Below are 23,757 nucleotides of genomic sequence, written 5' to 3' on the forward strand. Positions count from 1 at the left end.
ACAATAACCCTCTTTAACAATGTTCATTCTTCTATAATATAAGTAAATTCTACAAGTATACCAATTGTTTAGACTTGCTTTTCTACAGAATCAAAGTCATCATGTAGAGACCAAATGCCAAGCCGAAAACTTTTTTTTACTTTAAATAGAGTAGGGAAAGGTCAGAACCTCCATCCAGGCTTCTGTAATCAGGGGCTCCTGATTCTTCTTACATTCCCCACCACATAGAAAGTAAGGTCAAATCTCCTGCAGACACACAAACACATAAAATCTGAGAGGTGTAATAGTTTATTTATTTAGTTGAATTTGCTACCTAGGAAATCAAATAAATTGAAAAGGAATTAGATGCTAATAAAATTCCTATAAACTTTCTCAGACGCTTGTTGAGCATGTTATAAAAAGAGATTCCATAAGCACAAAAGCTTTTGTGTTTTTTTCATAGGGTATGACTTGTCTGGATTCACTAATACAATCACCATGAACTACGGAGGAAAGCACGGCTATTCTTTGGCAAGATCCCATAGGGTTATATTTCATATGGGTTCTCCTGTGCTTCACAAATCCAGCCACTCACATCATGGAGCTTTAAAAAGATCCAGCCATGGAGGACACACTGAAACTAATGGAAAATTACACATTTTTAACCAAGAAGGGCTTCAAGAGTCCCATAATGGAAGATCGTATATATACACTAAAGTAGATCCCAAAGCATTCTGCCATGGAAGCGCCCAGGTGTTTCTGCATAATGGTCATCAGAAAACATCGGACAAATGTAATGTTCCTTCAGTCACTAAATATTCATCTGGATATAAAGTACATAACAATTCAAACCAATCTGGAGCTCTGGAAAATAATAAGCATCATAAAAATATTAGTCTATTTGACTACAATCAAAAAGACACCATGAGAAATCTAAATGAAAGGCTTTTGTCCTATTTAAAAGAAGTGTACTCCTTGGAACAAGATAATGAAAGATTGGAGCACAAAATTGCAAAATGGTATGAAAACAATGCTCCCGGGAAGCCTGCAGACTATAGCCAGCACTTCGAGACAATTCTGGACCTCCAGAATCAGGTACATTATAATCCCATAATATTTGTATTTTATTCAGAACAAATATGTTACATTTTATTTATAATGGGAAAAGACGGGGGTGAGGTGTGGGAAGGGCAAGGGGAAAAAAAAGGGGTACTTCCTATTGTCCCGTAGTAGTAAAGGGTGTGTACTGTTAAGCCACCCTCTTTAGTAGCAGTAAATTAAGTGAATTGCAAAGAGAGAGCAAAGAAAGAGGTTTGAGGCTCAAAAGATATAGGTCAAATATTTAATGAATTCACATGTATTAATTTCACACACAGTAACTTCATACAAATAAACAACAAGTAAATTGTGTATATCCCCTTGTTTTCTTGTAATTCACAGAAGTAGGGTATTGAACTAGACAGGGTAAGTACTAGCAAAATTGGTTTATATGACCGTGTTTCTGCATATGTTCCCGACACGTTTCGCCCGGGTTGGGCTTCCTCAGGGGTATGTAACTGTATACGACCAGCGGTGATTCAGAAGAGAATCATAGTAGAAATAGTGCTTAGTACAAATAGTTCCAATTAGCAGTGCTGATGAAAGGATCGGGGTTAGGGGTTATGAGTTTGATGATGAGTCCAGTCAAGTTGTTCCAGTATATAGACTAAAGGAGTTCATATATCATCAGTTATAATAGGCTGGAATAGGTAGTTTGGAGGGTAGTCACAAGGTTTAAGGTGTAAATCTGTAGTAGCAATATTACTGATATATGGAGAGATACAGTTGAAGTTGTTTAAATATGTGGACGTTTGTCCATTATATACATCGTTTTAAATGACGATGTAATAGGTGATAATAAAGAAGGAGAGAATTGTACACCAGCATCTGTTAGTGTTAAGGGTAAAGCTTCAAATATATCAAGCACCGCCCTACTTCTGTGAATTACAACAGAACAAGGGGATATACACGAAACATTGTTTACTTGTTGTTTATATGTATGAAGTTACTGTGTATGAAATTATTACATGTGAATACATTATTTATTTGACCTATAACTTTGGAGACTCAAACCTCTTTCTTTGCTCTCTCTTTGCAATTCCTTTATGTTACATTTTATACATACAACATTATTTATACATATAATTATCTCACAATTACTCATCGCATTGGTACTTTTTACCTCTATGTTCCTAATTTTCATTTAATATCATCAGAACAATGTGATGGTAACACTCAAGCCAAAAATAAAAAGACTTCAAATAAAAATAGTTCAGGAAGACCAGTTAGGAAGAGTGTGGGGTGTTCTTTTAAAGATTAGAATATAGTATTTGTTGTGAAGACCATCCAAAGAGCATACAGTTCTGTTAATGTTACCCCAATCAGTGTAATGATTTAACAGCCTTTATGTACTATAGAGGTAGTGGTTTGTGTTTTAAGATAAAGGAAAAATTGTGTTTGAATAATTGACTAAAAGAGTGCATTTTAAGTAGCGTTTAAAGGTGCACTTAAAGGTTTGAGAGATTGGAGGGTACAAAACAGATATTGGGATACTCAAAAAAGGGAAGAAGGCTCATAAGAAGTCTTGAAGAAGAAAGTATAAGGAAAGAAAGAGAGTCAAATCTTATGTATGTATAATGCAGGCATTAGGGGAAAAGGGACTGCAGATGGAAGGATTTGGAAAAAAGGGAGAAAATTTTTTGGGATAGTCATTTGAATTGTACCTAGAAAATCAGTAGGCTTGTAAAGCTGACAGAGAACATTAGCAAGAACATTAGCAAGAACATCAAAAGAAGAAGTGTAAATGAGTTATAAATGTTTTAACGTTTGCTGGATCTATCAGGTTCACCCATAATAAACTAATATCTCCAGCCTCCAGCTTTAAAAAATGAGGCCCAATATATTCACTTTGATAAGTTATGGAGAGCTGTTCAATAACCCAACTTATTTTCTACTAGTTATTTTAGATTCTCAATAGAAGCCAGCATTTAGGATCTGCTGATTTAACATATTGCTATCCAAAAACACATATGGCATGGCACTTTAATTACTTAAGAAGCATTCACAGTTTTTTTTTTTCCCAGTTATTATTTTGCTTTACAAGAAATGCTTCTGTAAAAAACTAGCCTTTTCCAAAATGTGAAATGTGCATTAATGGTACAAATTATATGATCTATGTCTTACAGATCTCAACAGCCTTTAAAAACAATGTGAGAATCATCAGGAATATTGACAATTCTAAATTCAATGTTAATGACTACAATAACAAGTAAGTTGATGCTGTAATGCTAGGAAATAATAAGCAAAACAAAAAAGAATATATAAGTAAATTTGGAATTTCAATACAGAGACAAATGGCTGGACCCAAAAATATTATATGTGACTTGATCCCCAAAACAGATAATCTATATATAATCATTATTCATCAGTATTAAAGATGTAAATAGTTTAGCTTTTTTCATACCTCTAGACTATCAGGTTAATCACCTATTAAAGATTTATAAACTAAGTTGTAATGCAACTGATTCAATTTAGGTGATGTATACATTTGGGTAAATTTTCTTTCTAATGTTGACCTTCTTATATTTTGATGAAGGTATGAGATGGAGCTTAGTATGAGACGCAGTATCGATGCTGATGTGACTCGGCAGCGTGGTATTTTGGAAGGGTATAATGACCAGATAGTCATGCTAGAATCGGAGGTTGACAAACTTCAAGGAGAGATGTTGAAGATAAGAAGGGACAGTGAGCAGGTGATGTATGAAAAACCCTAAATATAACTTAGATGACCATAGTCAAGCATTAATTTTGATTACTTTTATTAACTTGTAACCTTCTCTAATGTAGGGGATAAACTCATTAACTTCTCAGCTTGGAACAAGAGTCAGTGTGGAAGTAGAAGCTTCTCCATCTTCTGATCTCAAAAAAGCATTGTCTGGTATTCGAGATGAATATGAGAAACTAATGGAGGAGAGCCTGAGGGACCTTGAAAATATTTTCCGGCAACGGGTAAATTACTTATTATGTAATGAAATGCAATAATTTTTAGCGTTAGCTCATAACTAAACTATCTAGGTCTACCTGGCACTTTAGGGTGACTTTAGGGTGACTTTAACCTCCCTAGCGGCCTAATTCCGTGCAAATTTCCATGCAAAAAGCAGTAAATTTTTTTGCATTGAAATGTATTTTTCATTGTAGGCTATAATTCTTAGGCATACCTCACCAATATTTATTAAATTTATTACATTTAATAATAAACTTTAAATACCAAAACAAAAAAATCTGTTAAAAAAAGTAAAAAAAAAATATTTAAACATGTAATGAAGGTGTACAGTAGCATGTAAAATGTATATATAATATAATTAAATATATTTTATGTGAATTTCTGTGTGTTGGACTCAATACAGCTATTTTGTGTTGAATCCAATACAAAATTTTTTGAATTTTACGCCGATCCACCTGCTGGAACCGATGCATTCACTGACGTCAACGGAAAACCCCGGAGATCTTTGCTGCATTCGCCAGCTGGAGATCGAGGAGGAAAGACGTGTCCCCAGGACCTGCAGGGACCAGATGGATGACGGGGACATCAAGGGAGCAAGGTAAGTGGGGTTTTTTCCTAGTTAAAAGCTACCCCGAGTGTGATTCTGGAATACCTATTTTTGCCTGGAAAATCCACGCCGAGTCACACTCGGGAATACCGCTAGGGGTGTTAAGTTTGAATTCTTTATTTGTCTAAAATAATTTTGTCAGTAAAGATACTATAGGCTGCTATGTAATTGTTTCTGCCAACTGTTATAACACAGAAACCTTATGGACTTTTTCATGTCATCAGTATTGCCAAAATCAGAATAATTCTGTGACAGCTTAGTAGGGGATTGAATTTAGATGACAGCAGATAATAATCACACTTACCTCTTCCTCAATAAAGCGCAGGCACATGCGGGCAGTTCTGACTCAGGGGGTGCCTGCCCTGCCAAGCTTCATCAGTTTCGCCCATCCCACCAGCAAATCAGGAAATAGCCTGTTAATCATCCCTGACTATTTAGCTAGTTCAGACACAGCACACAGTGTTTGTGCAACGTGTCTCCACTAGTGCCGAGAACCCTACCTTTGCTGAACAAGTTCCTGTACACCTATTGCGTGATTCAGTGTTTCCTCTGTCCAGCTCCTGTGTTAATGCACAGTCTGTTCCAGTGTTCCTCTCTGTCTGTGGTTTTTCCTGTATCACCTGTGCCTCCTGTAGCTTCCAGTGTCTCCTGTATTCCCTGTGTCCGCAGTGGCTTCTGTGTCACTGGTGTCTATTTCCTGGATCCCTGGTATTTGACCCCTTGCTTGTGACCTTACCTCTCTTGCTTGCTGCCTGCCTTGACTCCGGCCTTCCTTGGCAATTCTTCTGCCTAGTGATTTGGTATCGTGTATTTTCCTGGCCACCCAAGGACCGCAACCTTGCAGTAACCAGCAGCGCAAACTCCTCACCACTAGAGGCATTGGTGAAGAGCTGGGTACTGCTTATACTCTGTGCCTTGGCCCTTCTCAAGGCTCATACCATTTCTATGCAAGCTGTAGTGCCCCCTAGTGGCCCTGTCTGCCCAAGCGTGACAATATCTAACTGTTGGTCCAAGGAAAGTTGAATATCTTTTTTCGATAACATTATTCTTACATGGAGAATTCCTAATTTTTATTCCTTTTTTACAAAGCAATAGTTGGGTATTAGGTATAGTTGGTAGACTTCCAATGCCAAGAAAGTCAGTATTTGAAAATTTATATTAAAAAAAAAATCCATACACTCACTAGGGCATTGCCCAGCAGATAAAGGAATGTTATTGGGAGGCAATAATTATTCTTTTTATTACTGAAATGCAAATCTGTTTCTGCAATATAGTTAACCTTCTTTACATATTGCTCAGATTTTTTTTCTTTGCAGAGTAAGAAGCTGAATCATCAACTAGCATTTGGCTCTGAACGGTTGCAATCAGCTCATACTGAACCTATTGATGTAAAACATTCTTTGCTAATGATGGAGATTGAACTGCAGAGTGAACAAAACATGGTAGGATAAATCATCTCCTTATATCACAGCGAGAAAAGCAGCTTATGCTTCCAATAAAGTAAAACAGATACTATGTAGATTTGAAATATTACAAAATATGAGAATTCTGATCATCCTGCAACTTGGGACAGTACATTACCTGTCCATACTGCACAACTGTATTATTACAATGTAATTATTACATATATAATATATTATTTATATATTAATGTATTATGTGCCTACCTCATTTACCATTTTACAATATTATACTTGTTTTGTTTGAAGTTATATACTAGTCAAGTCAAGTATTCTTAAAAAAAACTTAATTGCCTAAAAAGAATAATAAAAAAATAATTAATTCTATTTATGCAAACCAGAAGAATAAAATCTTGTGTAATTGCATATCAATTGTGAAAAGATTGTGAAATATTACTCATATGCTACAATCATGCTATATATTAACTATAGACCTCATGGTAACTGTAATCTAGATATCAACTCTGGAGGACACACTGGTGGAGAAACAAGCTTACTATGTTTCTGAGTTTGCTCAGCTACAAGATATGATTCAAAGCACTGAAAACCAATTGGATAAGATTCGAACTGAGCTGGAAATCCAGAATGGGGAATATGAGCGTCTCCTGGATAATAAAACATATCTGGAACAAGAGATTGCAATATACCAATGTCTACTGGATGAAAATGGTTTACAGTAAGTAGACCTACTATACACAAAAAAAATACATACAATGAGGTTACAATTAAGGAAAGTCATATGTAACAGTGATTAGTACTGTATCTCCTTAGATATAAGAAGCTAAACCTAAAGGAAAAAGTAGATCTTGTCCTTTCCAAAAGTTACTCTAAGAGCATCCCAGTTTAATATTTAGACCTCTTGCTACATTATTGAAACAACATGGACATTTAACAAGCAAGAAGATATTCGAAAAGTACAGTCCCTGCAAATTTATATGCAGATTTTATTATTCATCCATAATGCTCTTTAAACTATCGTTGGCAGGCTTATATAGACCAAATAAAAAGACTTTACATAAACTCTACCTGGATGCTCCCAACAACAAAAGAAACGTAAGTTCCCAGTCATTTTTCCTTGGATCCTACAAAAACCTAAGGACTTTCTCCTCCATATTACAGTGCAATGACCTGCACGTGGCCCCTTAGGTAAAGGACGTAAAATCATATATTCTTCCGTACTCGAAAATGCCGGGAAATTCACAGGAGAGGCTCATATTAAATTAAATAAGTACACCCTAACAATATAGCTTGTATTTTATTTTGTAATTGAATTTAGCGTCAAGAAATTGTCCAGTTTGATAGTTGGTTTGACATTCAGTATTCAGTTAGTATTTATTCAATGGATCAGTGACTGATTTCATAACATAGTAGGGCATTTTCAATTTTCAATTGCAATGTGGATTTTCACTGAAGAATACCCAATCCTGTAAAGGAAATATTACAATTAAACATAGAATTTTTGCTTGAATAAAATTGGATTTATTTAAATCAACGATAGTAAGACAAATATTAAATACCAGTGTTCACAATGCTTTATCTTCTCTTGGCTAAGCAAAGGATTTGTGCCAACAGTAAAGTATATGGGCATAGTACATAGTAATACTAATAATTTGTGCATTTTATACTTGCAGAGTTCCTGAAAGTCTTCCCACAAGTAATCAGATTGGTGAGTATGTTAGAGTGAACATAAACTCTCCCTGACTTCACTTTCATCTATGTAAAAACTACTTTTTAAGCATTTTTCTTCTGGAACAGGCCCCACAACCCCCACTTTAGCAATTTGATGACAATGTTGGTAAGTTTGCTTTAAGCATCTGCTAACTTCTTTTTTACTTTCTGTTTTGCAGAACAAAATTCAAATGAGGACATGAAGGATGAAGTCAATACAGAAGACTAATGAAATGCATCTTATCAAGAGATTTATTATCCATTTATCCATTATTCCTATCCGTTACTATTATCCAACCACATCAATATTTTAGAGATACAAACTAATTATTCTATTCTATTTCATTTTTTTTTCAAAGATGGCATTCAGTATGTGATGATTGTTGTAGGTGACTTGCAATATCCATTTGGTGGTCAAGGAACCACCAAGTTCAGGACAAGTCTGGTAAAGGAGCCAAAACTACTTTGGTCCGGGTCAGATGAGTCTTTATTAGTTAATGAAAAATAGAGACTTTGTACATTGCAAGCCAATGTGCATTAGAATATTGACAGCTGTTATATGACTGGTTGCTACACTTCAACCTATCCATATTTCAGCATTAAAGTTTTGAAGTCTGACTAATGGAAGTGTTTATTGCAGGTTTTGCAGAAATAAAGAAGTTTGTGGCAGAATGTAGGTTGATCAGAGCGGGGCAAAGCAAAGTCCCATTTTTTAAAAAAATGATGGAATGTGTGTGGTGAAAAAAGAAAAATATGATTTATGAATAATAAGCAAATACATCAGGGTCATTTTATCCACAAGGGCTTCCTGGGGAAATCATAAAATCAGTGGATCAAAACAAATCCAAATGTGGCCCATGAAATAATTATGGCACGTTTCCCAAACTAGATTCGCGCTACCTGTATAATGACCACAAACAGAATATATTTATTATGTCCCATTTTATAAGGACATTTTATTTTTTATAAAAATAGAGTATAACCCTGTTAAAAAAAAATTACAGGTGTCATAATATAGGCCCTCTGGACTGTGTAATTTTGCCCATTTGGGCTAAGTAACAGGTTCTCCTCAAAGAAGAAGCTCACACACAGTGATGCTCATCTTTTGTCTGAGTTTATCTTTGTTACAGCTCTACCATCAGGTTAATTTGTGCTTCTCTCCCCTCCCATGATAGGGTTCAGAGCCTACAATCGGCCATTGGCCCAAGCTCTGCATTGTAGAAGGTAATCACATGCTCCTGTATGCTCTTTCTAAATAAAGCATAAACATAAAAATTTGTGAGTAGGTAAGTCTTTTATAGCAGAAAGGTCAGGTGAGGTCCTTTCTGTAATAAAATAAACTTACCTGCCTGATTGCCAGCTGTTTTGATTGGCCAGACCCAGATGCCGCAACTCCTGAGCAGGGGAATACCCAGCATTTCCTGGCACCCGAAAAAAGATTGGGAACAGGCAAGTATGTTTTATTGCATAAGGGATATAATCTGTCTCCACAATAAAAAAAACCCTACCTGCTCAAAGCAGTTGCCAATAAATACCCTTTCTTATGTAGATTATACATTGCTTTGTATCTCTAGTATATTTAGCTATTGGTCTATGTATAAAGTGGTATTTGGCTGTTTAGGCCACTACTCCAGACTAATTTCATATTAATTCAGCGGACTGAAAAATCCAGGGCTCTTTTCATGGCAATACTATCACATCAGTATAAATGTATGTCCCGTAATCAATTTTTAAAAAAATAGAATACCCCAAAGAATCCTACTTTCCTATAGCCTGGATGGATTACGCAGATTATGAGATCCCCAGGTAAACTACAGGTAGTCCCTGGGTTAAGGACATCTGACATAGGAACGCCTCCTAGATACGAACGGGGCTTCCCTACTCGCTCTGTGCCATATGAAGGCTTGGAGGGGGAAGGGGCAGTTTGCATGACTTGCAGAAGGAATCTTTTGCTAAACACAGCTGAGGTTGTGGGTGATGCAAGGCCTTCTGCACCCTCTTGTAACTCTTTAATGACAAAGACAAACTGCATTTGTTTCTTTCTGCATATCAAAGGACAATTTGATCCAGATGTTAATGAATGTCTGGGCTCCATAAAGATTTTTCTTTTTTTTTGCTTTGTTTGTGATTAACTCATAGTGAGGATTTTATACAATAACGGACACCTCACTGTCTAAAAATATGTTAAAACAAATATCTGTCCTAATTGCATTTATTAAACCAATGTACCTGCCCTGACTTACACACAAATTCAACTTAAGAACAGACCCACAGTCCCTATGTATGTAACTCGGGGACTGCCTGTAGTAAGTCCCCTTTCCTACTGTTCACATTTCTGCTTTCCTTGATATTAAACTTTTGGCAACTTAGTATCCTGACCAGAAACCCTCTAATATTTGATTGATGTAATTGATGTGTATTTGATTGGAGATTGATGAAATTCCCATAAAAAAGTGAGATTTTATTACCATACAATTCAATCAACATACTTCCCCAGCCCCCTGCAGTGTACATTATATAATGATTGATTCTTTTATATTCTTCTAAATTAAAATGGTCCTGATGTGTTTGGTATTAATGGTTTTAATGACTTTTGGATTGTAAATGTGTACTGTAAGTTACCTGGTCATACCGTTGCCCACTTCCTTCTGCCTAATGCCTCGGCTCTCATGGAGCCACAATGCAGGCATACCAGTCAACTTACTGTAAAGTCAAAGAAGAAATGTGCAAATTAGTTTGCACAGCTATCCCTTAGTGAGCTCCACCGGGGAGGACCAAAGTCAGGAGACAGGAGCCCACTGTTTGCTACATCCGCCACTATAAACACATTGGTTTGCATGCCTTGGTGTTTAAATGGAGGCACAGATTTGTCTACATGCCTTCCAAACATAATGAAGCATCTGGCTTGTAACCAAAGGATATGGATGGGTGAATATGGATTGCCAATTGCTAGAAAACAGAAGCACTTCAGTCACAAGAAGTGGAAGTCAACTTTATGTCATATGCTAGAGAGCAGAGCCAACACAATACATTCCAAAGAAAATATTTATTTAAACACAGGAGCAACCATGAGTAACAGGAGTCTAATGCAGAACAATTACAGCAGAAACGTCCACAACTTGCTACAAGACAAACATGGTAGATGACTTATTCTCCAATTGTTATATGTATTTTATGCTATATTCCCAGTCTTATGTATAATTACAATGCATGAAGGTGTGGGTGTTTGTACTTAATTATAGTTATCTGTTTACTCCTGGTCTGTCACAAAAAACCCCTGGGAGGATTGCAAATGTTACCATTGGAGCCCTCAAGAAATAATACAAAATTGGGCCGCTTTCACCAGGAGAATGTAGAGATAAATTATACCAGCACTTGGAGATGGATATATGACAGGGCATAAGGAGTGGGGTGATAGCCCCGCCATGATTGCCTGATACCTAGTTAAATGGCACCTGCTGTGCTTCCCCAACAATGCCAGAATTTCTACATTTGGAGTTTCAATTAATTACTGGAGTTTGAATCAACCAATCCCAAGCTAGGGTAATGTGTCAGCCAATAGGTGTCTTACAAATCACGTCTGTTAGCCAATCCAAAGTATCCAATGAGGCCTAATGATTAGGAGTCAGGGAATGGAAGTGAAGTAGGAAAATGGAGAAGCAGTTGTACCCTGTAAAACAGGTAGCTATAAAATAGTGGGTCATATATATGCAGGTATTGTTATTGTGTTCTTATGCTGTATTGTAGTTGAAAGTCTTTACGTATTAACAATAATCTATTCTTTTACTTGTATTATTTGTGATTTGAGTTCCTATATATATATATATATATATATATATTGCTGTGTATTTGTTTCTTGATTAAAATGTTTGAGTGACTTGCTATTATTTGTGTATGATCTTTTATTTGCAGGATATATATGCATGGGTATGGTTGTATAATATTCATATATTACCAATTATCAATCCACAGTAGCCATTGGAGCATATCTGCTGACTCTTTTCTATTCTATGTTGAGGTGTTCACCATTTATATTGGAACATAAAGTCTAATCTCACAGGTCCCTGTTGGACATTTAATTAATAAATAATATTTATTATTTTGACTTTCATATTCGATATGACACCTGTTATGACATGTGATGTGCCTATTTGACATATGACAACCCTATGTGACATATGACACCTTTAGTGACATGTGATGTCCCTATGTGACATATGGCACTCCTTTGTGACATATAACACCCGTCATGACATGTGACATCTGTACAGGACTGTAGGAATTGGCGGGAGATATGTTTCTCCAGTATTTTGAGCATAATGGTTGCTACATTTAGTTAATTTCAGGGTCCTGGACTCTGGAATGGAAGGTACTTGATGGGCCTTTCCATGATATCCCAGGCACACGCCTAGAAGCACAGGTGTGCTGTCAGGTAGAGGAAGTGGAAATTGCAGCAGATAGGCTGCAATCAGGCCTGTGTTTGAAACTGAAGGTAAGAAGCTGTGTTTTTGCTAAAGCTCTGTGCTGGGCTTGTATTGATTTACTTTATGGACTGTGGGTACTTGCTAAAGACTTGAATTTAAAGGACTGTTACATGGACTCTGAGGAATGTGCACTCAGCCAGGTGATGTAAGCTGCCTATATGTTGTTTGTTGGATTCATTTGCTGAAGAAAGTTATATTGTTTTTGAACATAATAATACCTATTATACAAACCTCTCTATTTGCTGCAAGGGCTAATCCCCCCATATCAAAAGTGGTGCCCTGATGCGGGAAGCAGCTGAACAGAGATAAAGTTTATGTTTAAACCTGCAAAAGTGACATTTAAAGGGCCAGGCTCCTTTTCATCTTGGAAGAGTTGGTGAGGCAGATGGTTATGACTACTGTTCAAATGCAGCAGTGTATTGTGGTTTAGCAGAAGGCCATGGGGATACAACTGGCCACCCTCAGAGAGGCCACTGCAGCACAAGTTGTGGCCTTGCGGAAGACCACTAAGCCCCAGGCCAAAATGCTCTCAGAGGTGGTCCAGCAACTTTCCAGGGAGCAAGAAAACCATACGGGTTTCTCCTAGCAATGAGGCAATCATGAGAGTCTTTTTCTGCAGAAGTTAATGCCAGCAGATGATGTAGAGATCTTTTCGTGACATTTTAGAGGACTGCAGAGTGTGAGGCCTTGAGACAAATGAGTTGGCATCATTACTCCATTCATGTCTGGTGAGCCTCAGAAGCCCTACTTTGATCTTAGCCTGGTGACACCTTTAATTCTGATTCTTGCTCACCTGGACCACAGCAGTCAGGGAGCAGAGGGTCTATGGCTGAAAATATCTTATGGTTTTACCACCAAAGTCACAAATGTATGACCTCATTCAGTTGGCTACAAAATTGCTCAAAATCATGGATCATTTTGTGCTAGACCAGTTTATGTGAGCCCTGCTGAATAATTTGCAACAGTGGGTCAGTCATAGAGACCCATAGTCTGCTGAACAACTTGCGGAGAGATAAACTGCAGTGGTGGAGCTGCTCTCTCCAGCAAAACACCAGGACACAGCCCTGCCTTCGAGGAACAAGGCCTCCATCAGGAAAGAGGTCTCTTCAGGGCCCTGGAACTAGCATGGAAGATCTTTGTAATGTGGCACCACAACTTTTCTGGGTAAGGACACATGCAGGCGCTTGTGCTGGAGATGTTCTGCCTGAGGGCCAAACCAGGGCCCAATGCCTCCTGCAGGAGGAACTCATGCAGTGTGGACTGTTCAGGCACTCTATGTCCCAATGGCGTCCAATAGAGCTTTGAGTGATCTGTTTGTGTGAACCGAGTTCCCGCCAAGGCTTTCCAGGATTCTAGAAGCATAGAGACACTGGTGCAAACCAAGGTGGTTGTGGAGGTTTGTGCCATGGGAAGACCTATGCGTGGTCTGCATCCATAGGGACACAAGAACCTACCCTGTGGTACCAGTTACCTTCACCACTGAGAGAGACTAAAGTAGTGATACCCTTACCAGTAGTGGCCTGTGCACCACAATCTGATAAAAATGTGCACAATGTTGTTAATGTGCCTGATTCCCCCAAAGGTGACAATAGTGTTACCCATCCAGAGCAGGAACCTGAGGTGACCTCTGAAGGGTGGAGTGCACCCTGATTACAAGTCACCACTGGGGGGGATCCGGAGGAAGCCTCCTCCACTCCTGTTTATCCTGACCTAGAGAAATCAAGGGGGGACTTTAGAACTGCCCAGATATGGGACCCTACTTTTGTAAATGGATGGGAACAAGTGGCCCAAGAACTGGGCGTTGAATAAAGATTTTCCCATTTTGCTATGAATAGGGATCTGTTGTACCATCAGACTTGCCTGGGCTCACTCATAAAATAGAACATGATATTACCGAGCCTAAGGCAAAGGCGTTTGTACAGCCCTACTGCATACCAGATGCCCAACATAAAGCAGTCAGAGAAGGTAAAAATAATGTTGTAGCTGGATGTTATTGATGATTCACAGAGTGAATGGTCGACCGTGTACCCAAACCCAAAGGTACTCTGTGTTTCTGTAACAATATCAAAAAGTTGAATGAGATCCCCAAGTTTGACTCTCATCCAACACCCTAAGTAGATAAATTAATTGAAAGTTTAGGCCCCGCCCAATACATCATCAATACAATTGCCTGGATCTGGCCAAAGAGCATTAGCAAATACCTTTCGCCAAGGAGAGAGAAGACTGCATTCCTCACTTCAGATGATCACTTCCAATATAAATGAATGCCATTTGGGTTACAAACTGCTAGCATAGACTGAGAGTCCCACCTGTCAAAAGTTCAGGCAGTCTTGGATGCGTTAAGGAAAGGGGGTTTTACAGTTAACCCAGAAAAATGTGCCATTGGGATAGAAGCCAAACATCTTGGATACATTATGGGTAGAGGATCGTTGGAAGTCCCAGATAAATAAGATCAAGGCATTTTAGAACTGACCCACCCCCTCACTAAGAAACCGGTTTGGGCATTCTTGAATATTTTTGGTTACTACCAATCTTTTGAACTCAATTTTTCTACCCTTGCAGCCCCTCTGTCTGACTTAACAAATGGGTGTAAATTGGTGATGGTAGACGAGAATGCAGACACTGAAAAACCATTCTAGCAGCCTAAAGCTGCACTGTACCAACATCTACTCCTAGTAGCCCAGGACTTTTCCAGAAAGTTTGTTGTACAAAGAGACGCCTCTCATGTGGGACTAGGAGCAATGTTGTCACAGGTAAGGAACACAGACCTGAGAAAGTGCACCAGAATGCTGATGCCCTTTCAAGGGTGAATGTTTTAGATGCCTTCACTACCTGGGTGGGGGATATGTACAGGACTGCATGGATTGGTCCTGGATAAGAGTTATGTTTCTCCAAGATGTAGAGCATGGGCTCTGTAAAACCAGGGTGTATGCTGGAAGATTAGTCCCGAAATAATAAAAGCAATTCTGCATAGGCATGGCAGTGGGGTGCCCAGGGAAACTTACTGTCCAATGCTGCACATTGCTGGCTACATGAGGGCATCCTGTGTAATAACCAATTCTGCAATGTGCATCTTCAGTGATCAGAGGGAAACCCCTGTCATCCACCCCCCTGCACTACACTTGAAGGAGCCTGTCATTTAACTGTCCTCTACTGCACATTTTTGACCATGAGGTGTCATCCTGTGTACTTCTCTGGCCTTCTGTGCAATCCACTGTTCTGCACTGTTTACCTTTTAGCTATGAGAGCGCAGTTTAGTGCCCCAACTATAATGATCTCATCATCTGGTAGTGTGAGCAGAGCCCAGCTGTATACCGCCCTCCCTGAGGAAAAAGTTGGTATTGCAAATTCTTATGATTTCTTTTATCTGGCTGTGATTAGAGGTTCCTGAAAGTCCCAGAGGTGATGGCCTTTAAATTAAAAGCTGTGATCTTCAGACAACACAGGGAAATGGATTTATGTGTAGTATAACGAATCCTGATTTTTATTATTTTACTAGGCTTGTTGATGGCTGTACATACCATACTGTGATCTGCAGCACCCTACATATGTTGTTGTATATTCTTTATGGGATCATAGCCAGCACTTAAACTATAGACTAGATTTATTCTTTTGGTCATCAGTCGGAAACGTCTTTTTTTATTTTAACTCTCTTACCACACCTGAGCACTTCCCTACATGTGCCGTGTTGTACAACCTATAGTTGTGACCCCTGAACTCTGCATGTTGTGTTGTATGATCCATAGCTGTGACCCCTGAACTCTGCATGTTGTGTTGTATGATCCATAGCTGTGACCCCTGAACTCTGCATGTTGTGTTGTATGATCCATAGCTGTGACCCCTGAACTCTGCATGTTGTGTTGTATGATCCATAGCTGTGACCCCTGAAGTCTGCACGTTGTGTTGTATAATTCATAGCTGTGATCCCTGAACTCTGCACGTGCAGTGGGATCGGCAACCCACAGGACCCGATGGAAGAAACCTCCCGACGGATATACTGATTTTTTTGTTTTTTTTGTTTTTTGTTTTGGGTTTACTTCCTCTTTAACTCTTTTACACACACCGAACATACTGCCCCATTGTACTCTCTTACACACTCTACACATACTGTCTCTTCTCTCTTGCACACTCTGCACTCTGAAAAGTGCCCTAAAAAAGCAGGGTAGTCCGATCTATTCGGGGGTGTCTTGCATCGGGTCCCACGTCGTCCCGGGTGCCACCATCCTCTTCCTGGTTCTTCATCCTACATCATGGATGGAAAAAAAATTGCCGATCTCAATGCATGCGTGAGATCTGCAAATTTTTCACTTTGCACAAAAAGGCTCCTTTCATGCATGCCTGAGATGCTCAGGCATGCGCAGAAAGAGCACCCAAGAGCCTTTCAGGATGCACGACGTAGGTATCCCAGGAGGCTTTGCGCTCCTATTAGCGGGTGGTGCTGCACCCTGTTTTTTTTTATTTAATAAAAGGTTGTTGCACTTAAAAAAACAAAAACAAAACAAACAGAATTTTTTCCTTACAAAAGTGAAATTTCTGAGTTTAGGTATGCTTTAACTCCTCTCTTACACATTCTGCCTCTTTCATACCCTCTTAACCCCTCTCTTACACACCCTACACAAACTTCTCCCACCAACACCCCTGTTTTTGTATTTTTTTGGCAACCTGGACTGTGAGTGTGGTGCCCAAACAACATTTTCCTGTACGGGCATAAGATGAGCCAGGTTATTACCAATACAAGGAAACCAGAGTGAGGAGTGCTCTGCTCTGTGTGTGCCTCTATTCCTCTTCCATGAGGAAGATACCCCCTCCCTCCATTATGTGGGGCATCTCTCTCTTCCCCCCTTTCTCCTCTAAGAGGCTTCTCAGCCTCCTCTTCCCCACAATCCCTCTCTTGTATGGGGGCCCGTGTATCCCTGCCTTCCCTCCCTCTGTATTAGGTCTTCTTGTACCTCCCCTGTGTCCCCTCATACCTACCATGGATCCTCTGTCTTTCCCCTTTCTACTGCCATGTGCCTTGTGGCCTCAGATGGTGATTATTGTTTTTTTTTTAGCTCATGTCTCACTCTCCAAACTTTCCCTTTCTTACAGGATTGGCAGAGAACCATCAGAAAGAGTCACTTGGAGCTCTATGATATAACAGAGGAGAATTATCCCCCTGTGGGGTCACATTCCATTCCTCATCACCTGTAGTAATATCACAAGATTTAATCATTTTGAACTCCAGTTAAGTTGGTTTTGGATGGTCTGTGATTTTAGATATATACTTTGCGGTCTCTGTTCTGCCTGGGGAGTTTCCTCCAATTCTTTTCACTGTGAAAGGGGGTCACTGGGACAGGAAGTGAGGGATATGTACTCAGGCGGAACCTGCTGTACATATCCTCTGCTGACTTACATCTATACAATCCAGGGGTGCCTAAGTCATACTCAGTGTCCTGGTGAATATGTGCTACAGTTCAGCCTTTATAGGGTTCTCAGGGCCTCCTCCTGTCCATCAGGGTAAAACCTCTTCCATGACCCCCCATGAAGGTGGTGATGGTTGATCTTCAGCTTACTGCTTTGTCCTTGTGGACTGCTGATTCCTGTACAGTGAGGGGAACTAAGGTCCCTAAAATATCCTATTTTTGTAACAAAGTATAACACTTAGCTGACACTCATTTCCGGCTGTAGAGGTTACAGGGGTCACTGTCCATGTGTTTCTACAGCCCCATTTTACTATATATAAAAATACCAATATGGGAGTCTATATATTCACTATTTAGCTCAGTGCTAAGTCCAAACTTCATATTCTAGTTAAATTTTCAATGACTATTACCATTATATGGCCCCCATTTTACCTCTCTGGCTTTACATAAGGTCTTTCTTTTAAGTCCCCTCCACTTCACAGTAAGGAATTTTGGCATACGTGGCCCCCATTTTATTATTTGCTCAGGGCCCAATCCATATTATTATTACTTCAGTCAGAATTTAACAGCACACTTTTTCTATTTATGATGACTTTGTCAGATTTTGATTTTCCCACTCGTAATTATTACATTTCCTCCTGTTTCATCTATTGTCATTCCAGATACCTTCCAAGGCACCAGCTACCTAGATCTTCTTACAGAAGGAAACTCAATATACTGCAAACTTCATTGGTTTAAACCTAAACCTCCTCAACAATAGGCGAAAGGCGTCTGGTTCAGTGGCATCTAGCATTTTTTTTTTCATTTTTTCTTTGCTCTCGTTAATCATTACAATAATATTAGAGAGTCTATGTTTAGATAATGGTCAAGAACACCCCAGGTATTTAAATAGGGTATGGCTCAAAACCTTTTAATTTGTTTATATGTTTTGATAATGTTTATATGTATATGTAATCCATGAAATATCAATACAAACTTTATTGCCAAATTTAAAACACCATCTTCTCTTCATTGTCTTCTTATCATATCCCATGTGATACCCTCTGCACTTCACTTGTGCACAAACTACCCCATTTATCCCCTCCATACTCTTGTCTTGCATATATATGTTTACTGCTCCCATACCCTGTGCATACCCCTTTATAATATTTCTCACCTCTGTGTCTAGTTTTGAAGAATTGTATTTCAGAGTAAACAATCACTATGCATGACACAAAGAATAAAGAACTATTGTGGAATCCTACCTACTATGACTACACCCTGTCTGATGAGGGGGCAGAATACGGTAAGCTCCGATGGAAGCTATCTGGGGTCAGACCTTTTAGTGGGATGTTTCTTTGTTGAATATTGTTTGCTCATTGTTGGTGTTTTTTCAGAAACCTCATATTTTGTGTCCAATGGGGACAGTCTGATGACGATGGAGGACAGCCAATCAGAAGCCATCATGTGGATACAGAAGTACACCTCTTGGTTGGGTACTGGTGCTGTACATCTGACGGTGAGAAGCCCTCAGCAATGTCATGGTAGATGGAGTCACACAATATCTGGCCTTCTTGTCTGGAGTGGTCAGGATTATTACAAAGCTGAAGTTTCCATTCCATAGAGAGAGTTAGAGCAGAAGTGAAGCAATGTGAGTGCATACAGCACAATCCCTAACAATGAAACCCAATAAAAAGCAGAGATTTTACCTTCACTAATGTATCTGTGTCTGTGATTGTTACTGATAATAAATTCCTTCTCATTGTAAATACAACTCCCCATATTTCTAGACACAAGAAGTCTAGTTTCCAACGTCACCCTAAAAAGCTGCATTTAAATGAAGCTTTATGTTTTCAGCCACTGCTAAATAATTCCTAATTCCTGAAGCCTCATATATTTATGGACGGACATTTTTGCTGCTATATTGTACTGAGCCGGGATAACTGCTCCAAAGCTGACCATTGTATAGAGTTGTTGTTATTGAAAAGTGTTTTTGTGGTTTTAGTCTCTGATTAATCAACCAGCAGGGGCGCTGCCAAAGATGCAAGAAGCTGGGGCCATTTTTATTTTTTTTTATTCTTTCTGTTACTTGCACTTCTGAAGTAGGACAACCAGTACTTAAGTTGATGTGAAGCAGTGGTAGCTCAGTGGTAAGGGCTTGGACTGGTTTGCTGGAGACCTGGGTTCAAATCCCTGAGCAGGCCTTGGTGCTGTGCAGTGCCTGAATCCCTTTGTGAGGAGACAGGGTTGTAGGAAATGTTTCCAATACATTGTCCACCATGAGGGGATTCAGACACTGTACAGCGCCTGGGTGTGTGTATATATATATATATATATATGGGGTGAGGCCAAAAAAAACCTAAGTCCCACTTTTTGAATAGGCTGCCTCGGTAAGACAGCCCAGTTTTATTGTAGTTGTTGCAATGATATCACAGACTATGGACCAGAAGAGGCGGGGGGTCCACAACCTAATGTGCTGCCCACAGGCATTACAGACCTCAGGGGCCTGGGACTGGAGCGGACTGGTGGGTTGTCCATGTCCTCCAAGCTTTCATTCAGCGATTCGAGCATGGGGTCTGCAGAATCCAAGGGACTACGGTGCTTCCATGACTGAGTGATTCATATCCGCCCAATTCACTCAGAGATTTGAACTTGAGTTGACTGTGTATTTCAGTCACCCAATTCACTCAGACTTGACCTGGGGACTATGGGATTCGAACTCAAGTTTACGGCGCCCTTGTTACTGCTCTTATCCACTGAGCTATTCGCCTCCGCTCGAGAATCACTGTGTTTGATCTCCTATTTCAGGAGTGGAAAGTCATAAATGAGGCAAGACAATTGAAAAAGGGAGAAGCAAGAATCGAACCTGCAACCTTTTGAGTAACTGCTAGGCTAATAGCTGGCTGCTAAACCTCTGCACCAGAGCCAGGCTTTGGTTTCAAGTTTTGCAGTCAGCCCCTTAAACATTGCAGATTTGGAAATCAATGACTTTTACCAATTAAACTTTTTTTGTGACATATATGAACAATATTTAGGATGAGCTGTCTTATCCAGGTGAGTGAAATGTGGAACTTTTTTCTTTTATATTTCTGTTTTCTTCATAAGTAATTAGCAGCCAGCTCGTTAATCACTGATTGGTACTAGTCAATGTTGAGGGTGACTCATGGTGTTAGCTGGTGCCTTGGCTCCATGATATCGGATACCAGGACGCGGGGTGAATGAGACTCATCGTTCTCAATCCTAATGACATTGCTGATACTGGGATTCAGGGGGTGGATGAGACTCATCGTTCTCAATACTAATAACATTGCTGATACCGGGATTCGGGGTTTGGAAGAGACTCATCGTTCTCAATCCTAATGACATTGTTGATACCGGGATTCGTGGGGTGGTTGAGATTCATCGTTTTCAATCCTTTTGACATTGCTGATACCGGGATTCAGGGGGTGGATGACACTCATGGTTTTCAATCCTAATGACAATACTGACACCAGGATTCAGGGGGTGGATGAGACTCATCTTTCGCAATGCTTATGACATCGCTGATACCGGGATTCGGGGTGTGGATGAGACTCATCGTTCCCAATCCTAATGACATTGCGGATACCGGGATTCGTGGGGTGGTTGAGATTCATCGTTTTCAATCCTTTTGACATTGCTGATGTCAGGAATTCAGGGGGGGGGGGGGGGGGGGGGGGGATGAGATTTATTGTTTTCAATCTCAGTGAATGTTCATGATTGTGTGATGTATTTTATAACTTTGGAGATCCATGTTGGAATGTCACAGCAGGATCTCATTACTGACTTTGGTTCTCAGTAGAGTGGATGATGACTTCCAATGCAGCTCTCATTCTTCGTATATTGGGCAATGACTCAGGCCGGTTGGTAGAGAGGATAGAGCTCTAGTGGTGGAAAATGAGGTTAGGCAGACCCATCTTTGAATCTACCCAAATTGGGTACATTCTACTTAATAGTCATAATAACAATTATTTAGTAAAGGAGATCAAAATCTTCAGTTCAATTATCTTCCGCTTTATTATGATTTTGGTAAAGAGGAGATTCGACAGACACTTTGAACAAGCCGTTTGGATACCTCAAGTTCAGATTTAAGTGACAACACTCTTCTCAGACTTTAACCTCCCCATTGCTGGAGACATTGTATAGTCCTGCTTTGCACAAGCTGGATCTCCTGTCTACAAGGACATACATTTCAGTGCCTGGTAGTAGACACACTCCTTTCCTCCATAATCTGAATTTAGGCTTTACTAAGCTATACAGGGACCTACATAGGGTATATAGCAGGTACAAGGTAATGAAGACAAGACTGGGTGTCCAACAAACGCAGCACAAAAACAATATCAGGGAGGCGCCAGCACACCGTAGAGTGGGGAGCAGTGTTCATTTATTGTCACAGCTTAAGAATTAACATTTCAGGAGCACACAAGATCATTTTATCAGGATAACAGACTAAACATACATTGATTGCTATCCTCTGGGGTGATGCGGTCCTCAAGTATTGATTTTAGTGGACAGGCACAGATGGGTGGTCAGATCCATGAGATGTGGATCCCAAGGGTCATGGACTGTCAGGCAAAAAAAAAATATAAACAGGACACAGGAAAGATGGATAAATATATTTATTCACAGATGGCCTCACTTGGCGAACAGCAAATTTACTACATCAGACAAATAGACAACAAGAAGCAGCTTAAAATGATATGACCACAAATTACTTGTAGCAGTCATTTTATGATTTGTTCTTCCCTGTAAGGTCACGGGACTGGCTGATGAATTGCTTGTACAGGATTACGTCTTATTTATCTGATCATTTATTGTTTTCATGTAAATTTATGGTCATCCAGGTACTACGCCACCCAACATTCACTAAGAGGAGGCATTGGAGCACTGTTCATGGTGCTGATCACAACAGAGAGGGGAATTACCTATTGACAAAATTCATATTTAATGCAGGTCTGTCTGGCCCAGAAAAAAAAAAAACACCCAAATTCTGGGCACAAAGAGTTAAAGGGGTGCTATATGGTTCCCTGCCATCATTCTATCCACGTAACACTCATTGGGCCTGATTTATTAAAACTCCCCAAGGCTGTAGAGGATACTCTTTTATCAGAGAAGCTGGGTGATCCAGCAAACCTGGAATGGACTTCCTAAAATCATTTGCTGCATCACCTAGCATTACTGATGAAAGTGAATCCTCTTGAGCCTTGGGTAGTTTTAATAAATCAGACCCAATACAGCAAGGACTCACTACAGCCATAGATTGTTTAATAACTGTGGTTTGGTTTTGGGAGGCTGGAGGGAGGGAAAAGGTTGCTGTTAGGTGCACAATATAACAATTATATACAGATTTCCCCCTCATCTTCTGTGTGATTACATCAGGGGAAAATAAAATCAGATTTTACCTTACCAGTAACTCTATTTCCGACAGATGTACTGCACATTACAAAAAGAAGAAACCCATCACCAAAACCCTTTAAATGGAAGTCCTTCTGTCTAGTGGCCTTCAGAAGTGGTGTAATCTTGTAGTCACACCAGAAATCACAGCTATGAAGCCTCTACTAAAATGCTAAAAAAGTATAATAAAAGGCCATGTATGGGGATTACAGTTAGGAAAACAACCTGGGACAAAAATAACTGGCTGCGCTACTACACAACATCTAGTGAAAACACAGAACAATGATATACAACCTTCAGAGTGACAACTGGAAGAGGTTTTACCCTGATGGACAGGAAGCCTTGAGAACCCTATGAAGGCTAAACTGTAGCAGATAATAACCCGGACTCTGGGTATGGGGACGTCCAACTCCTAGAGCACGCCTGGAATCTGTAGATGGAAGTCAGCAGAGGGTAAGTACAGCAATGGGATGCAGTAAAAAAACAAATTGTTGAGCACACTGCTGGGCGTTGCTCTAACTTTCATCTACTAGTATCAAGGGAAAACAGCAATCCTAAAAGTATCACCTAAATTTTAGATGGTATGGAGAAAGATGAGAATCTGTGATTACTGTGTGTCTCTTCTGGGTATACATCCCAAGGGAAGGTTGAAAGACATGGGAAATACACAAACCAATCAATTCTCATCATGAGGACACAAAGCACATGGCAGGGGGGAAGGCAG

The 23,757-nt window shown here is 39.6% G+C and overlaps 1 protein-coding gene across 1 annotated transcript; it reads left to right on the forward strand.

Moving 5' to 3' along the window:
* Positions 1 to 903: 903 nt before the first annotated feature.
* LOC140332412 (keratin, type I cytoskeletal 42-like) lies at positions 904 to 7,985 on the forward strand. The gene is made up of 8 exons (XM_072413681.1): positions 904 to 1,074; positions 3,204 to 3,286; positions 3,614 to 3,770; positions 3,865 to 4,026; positions 5,945 to 6,070; positions 6,544 to 6,764; positions 7,720 to 7,754; positions 7,936 to 7,985. Exons 1-8 carry the CDS (start codon positions 904 to 906, stop codon positions 7,983 to 7,985), a joined length of 1,005 nt encoding a protein of 334 aa, XP_072269782.1.
* Positions 7,986 to 23,757: the final 15,772 nt, after the last annotated feature.

Source organism: Pyxicephalus adspersus, chromosome 6 (assembly GCF_032062135.1).
Source record: "Pyxicephalus adspersus chromosome 6, UCB_Pads_2.0, whole genome shotgun sequence".
Lineage (NCBI taxonomy): Eukaryota > Metazoa > Chordata > Amphibia > Anura > Pyxicephalidae > Pyxicephalus > Pyxicephalus adspersus.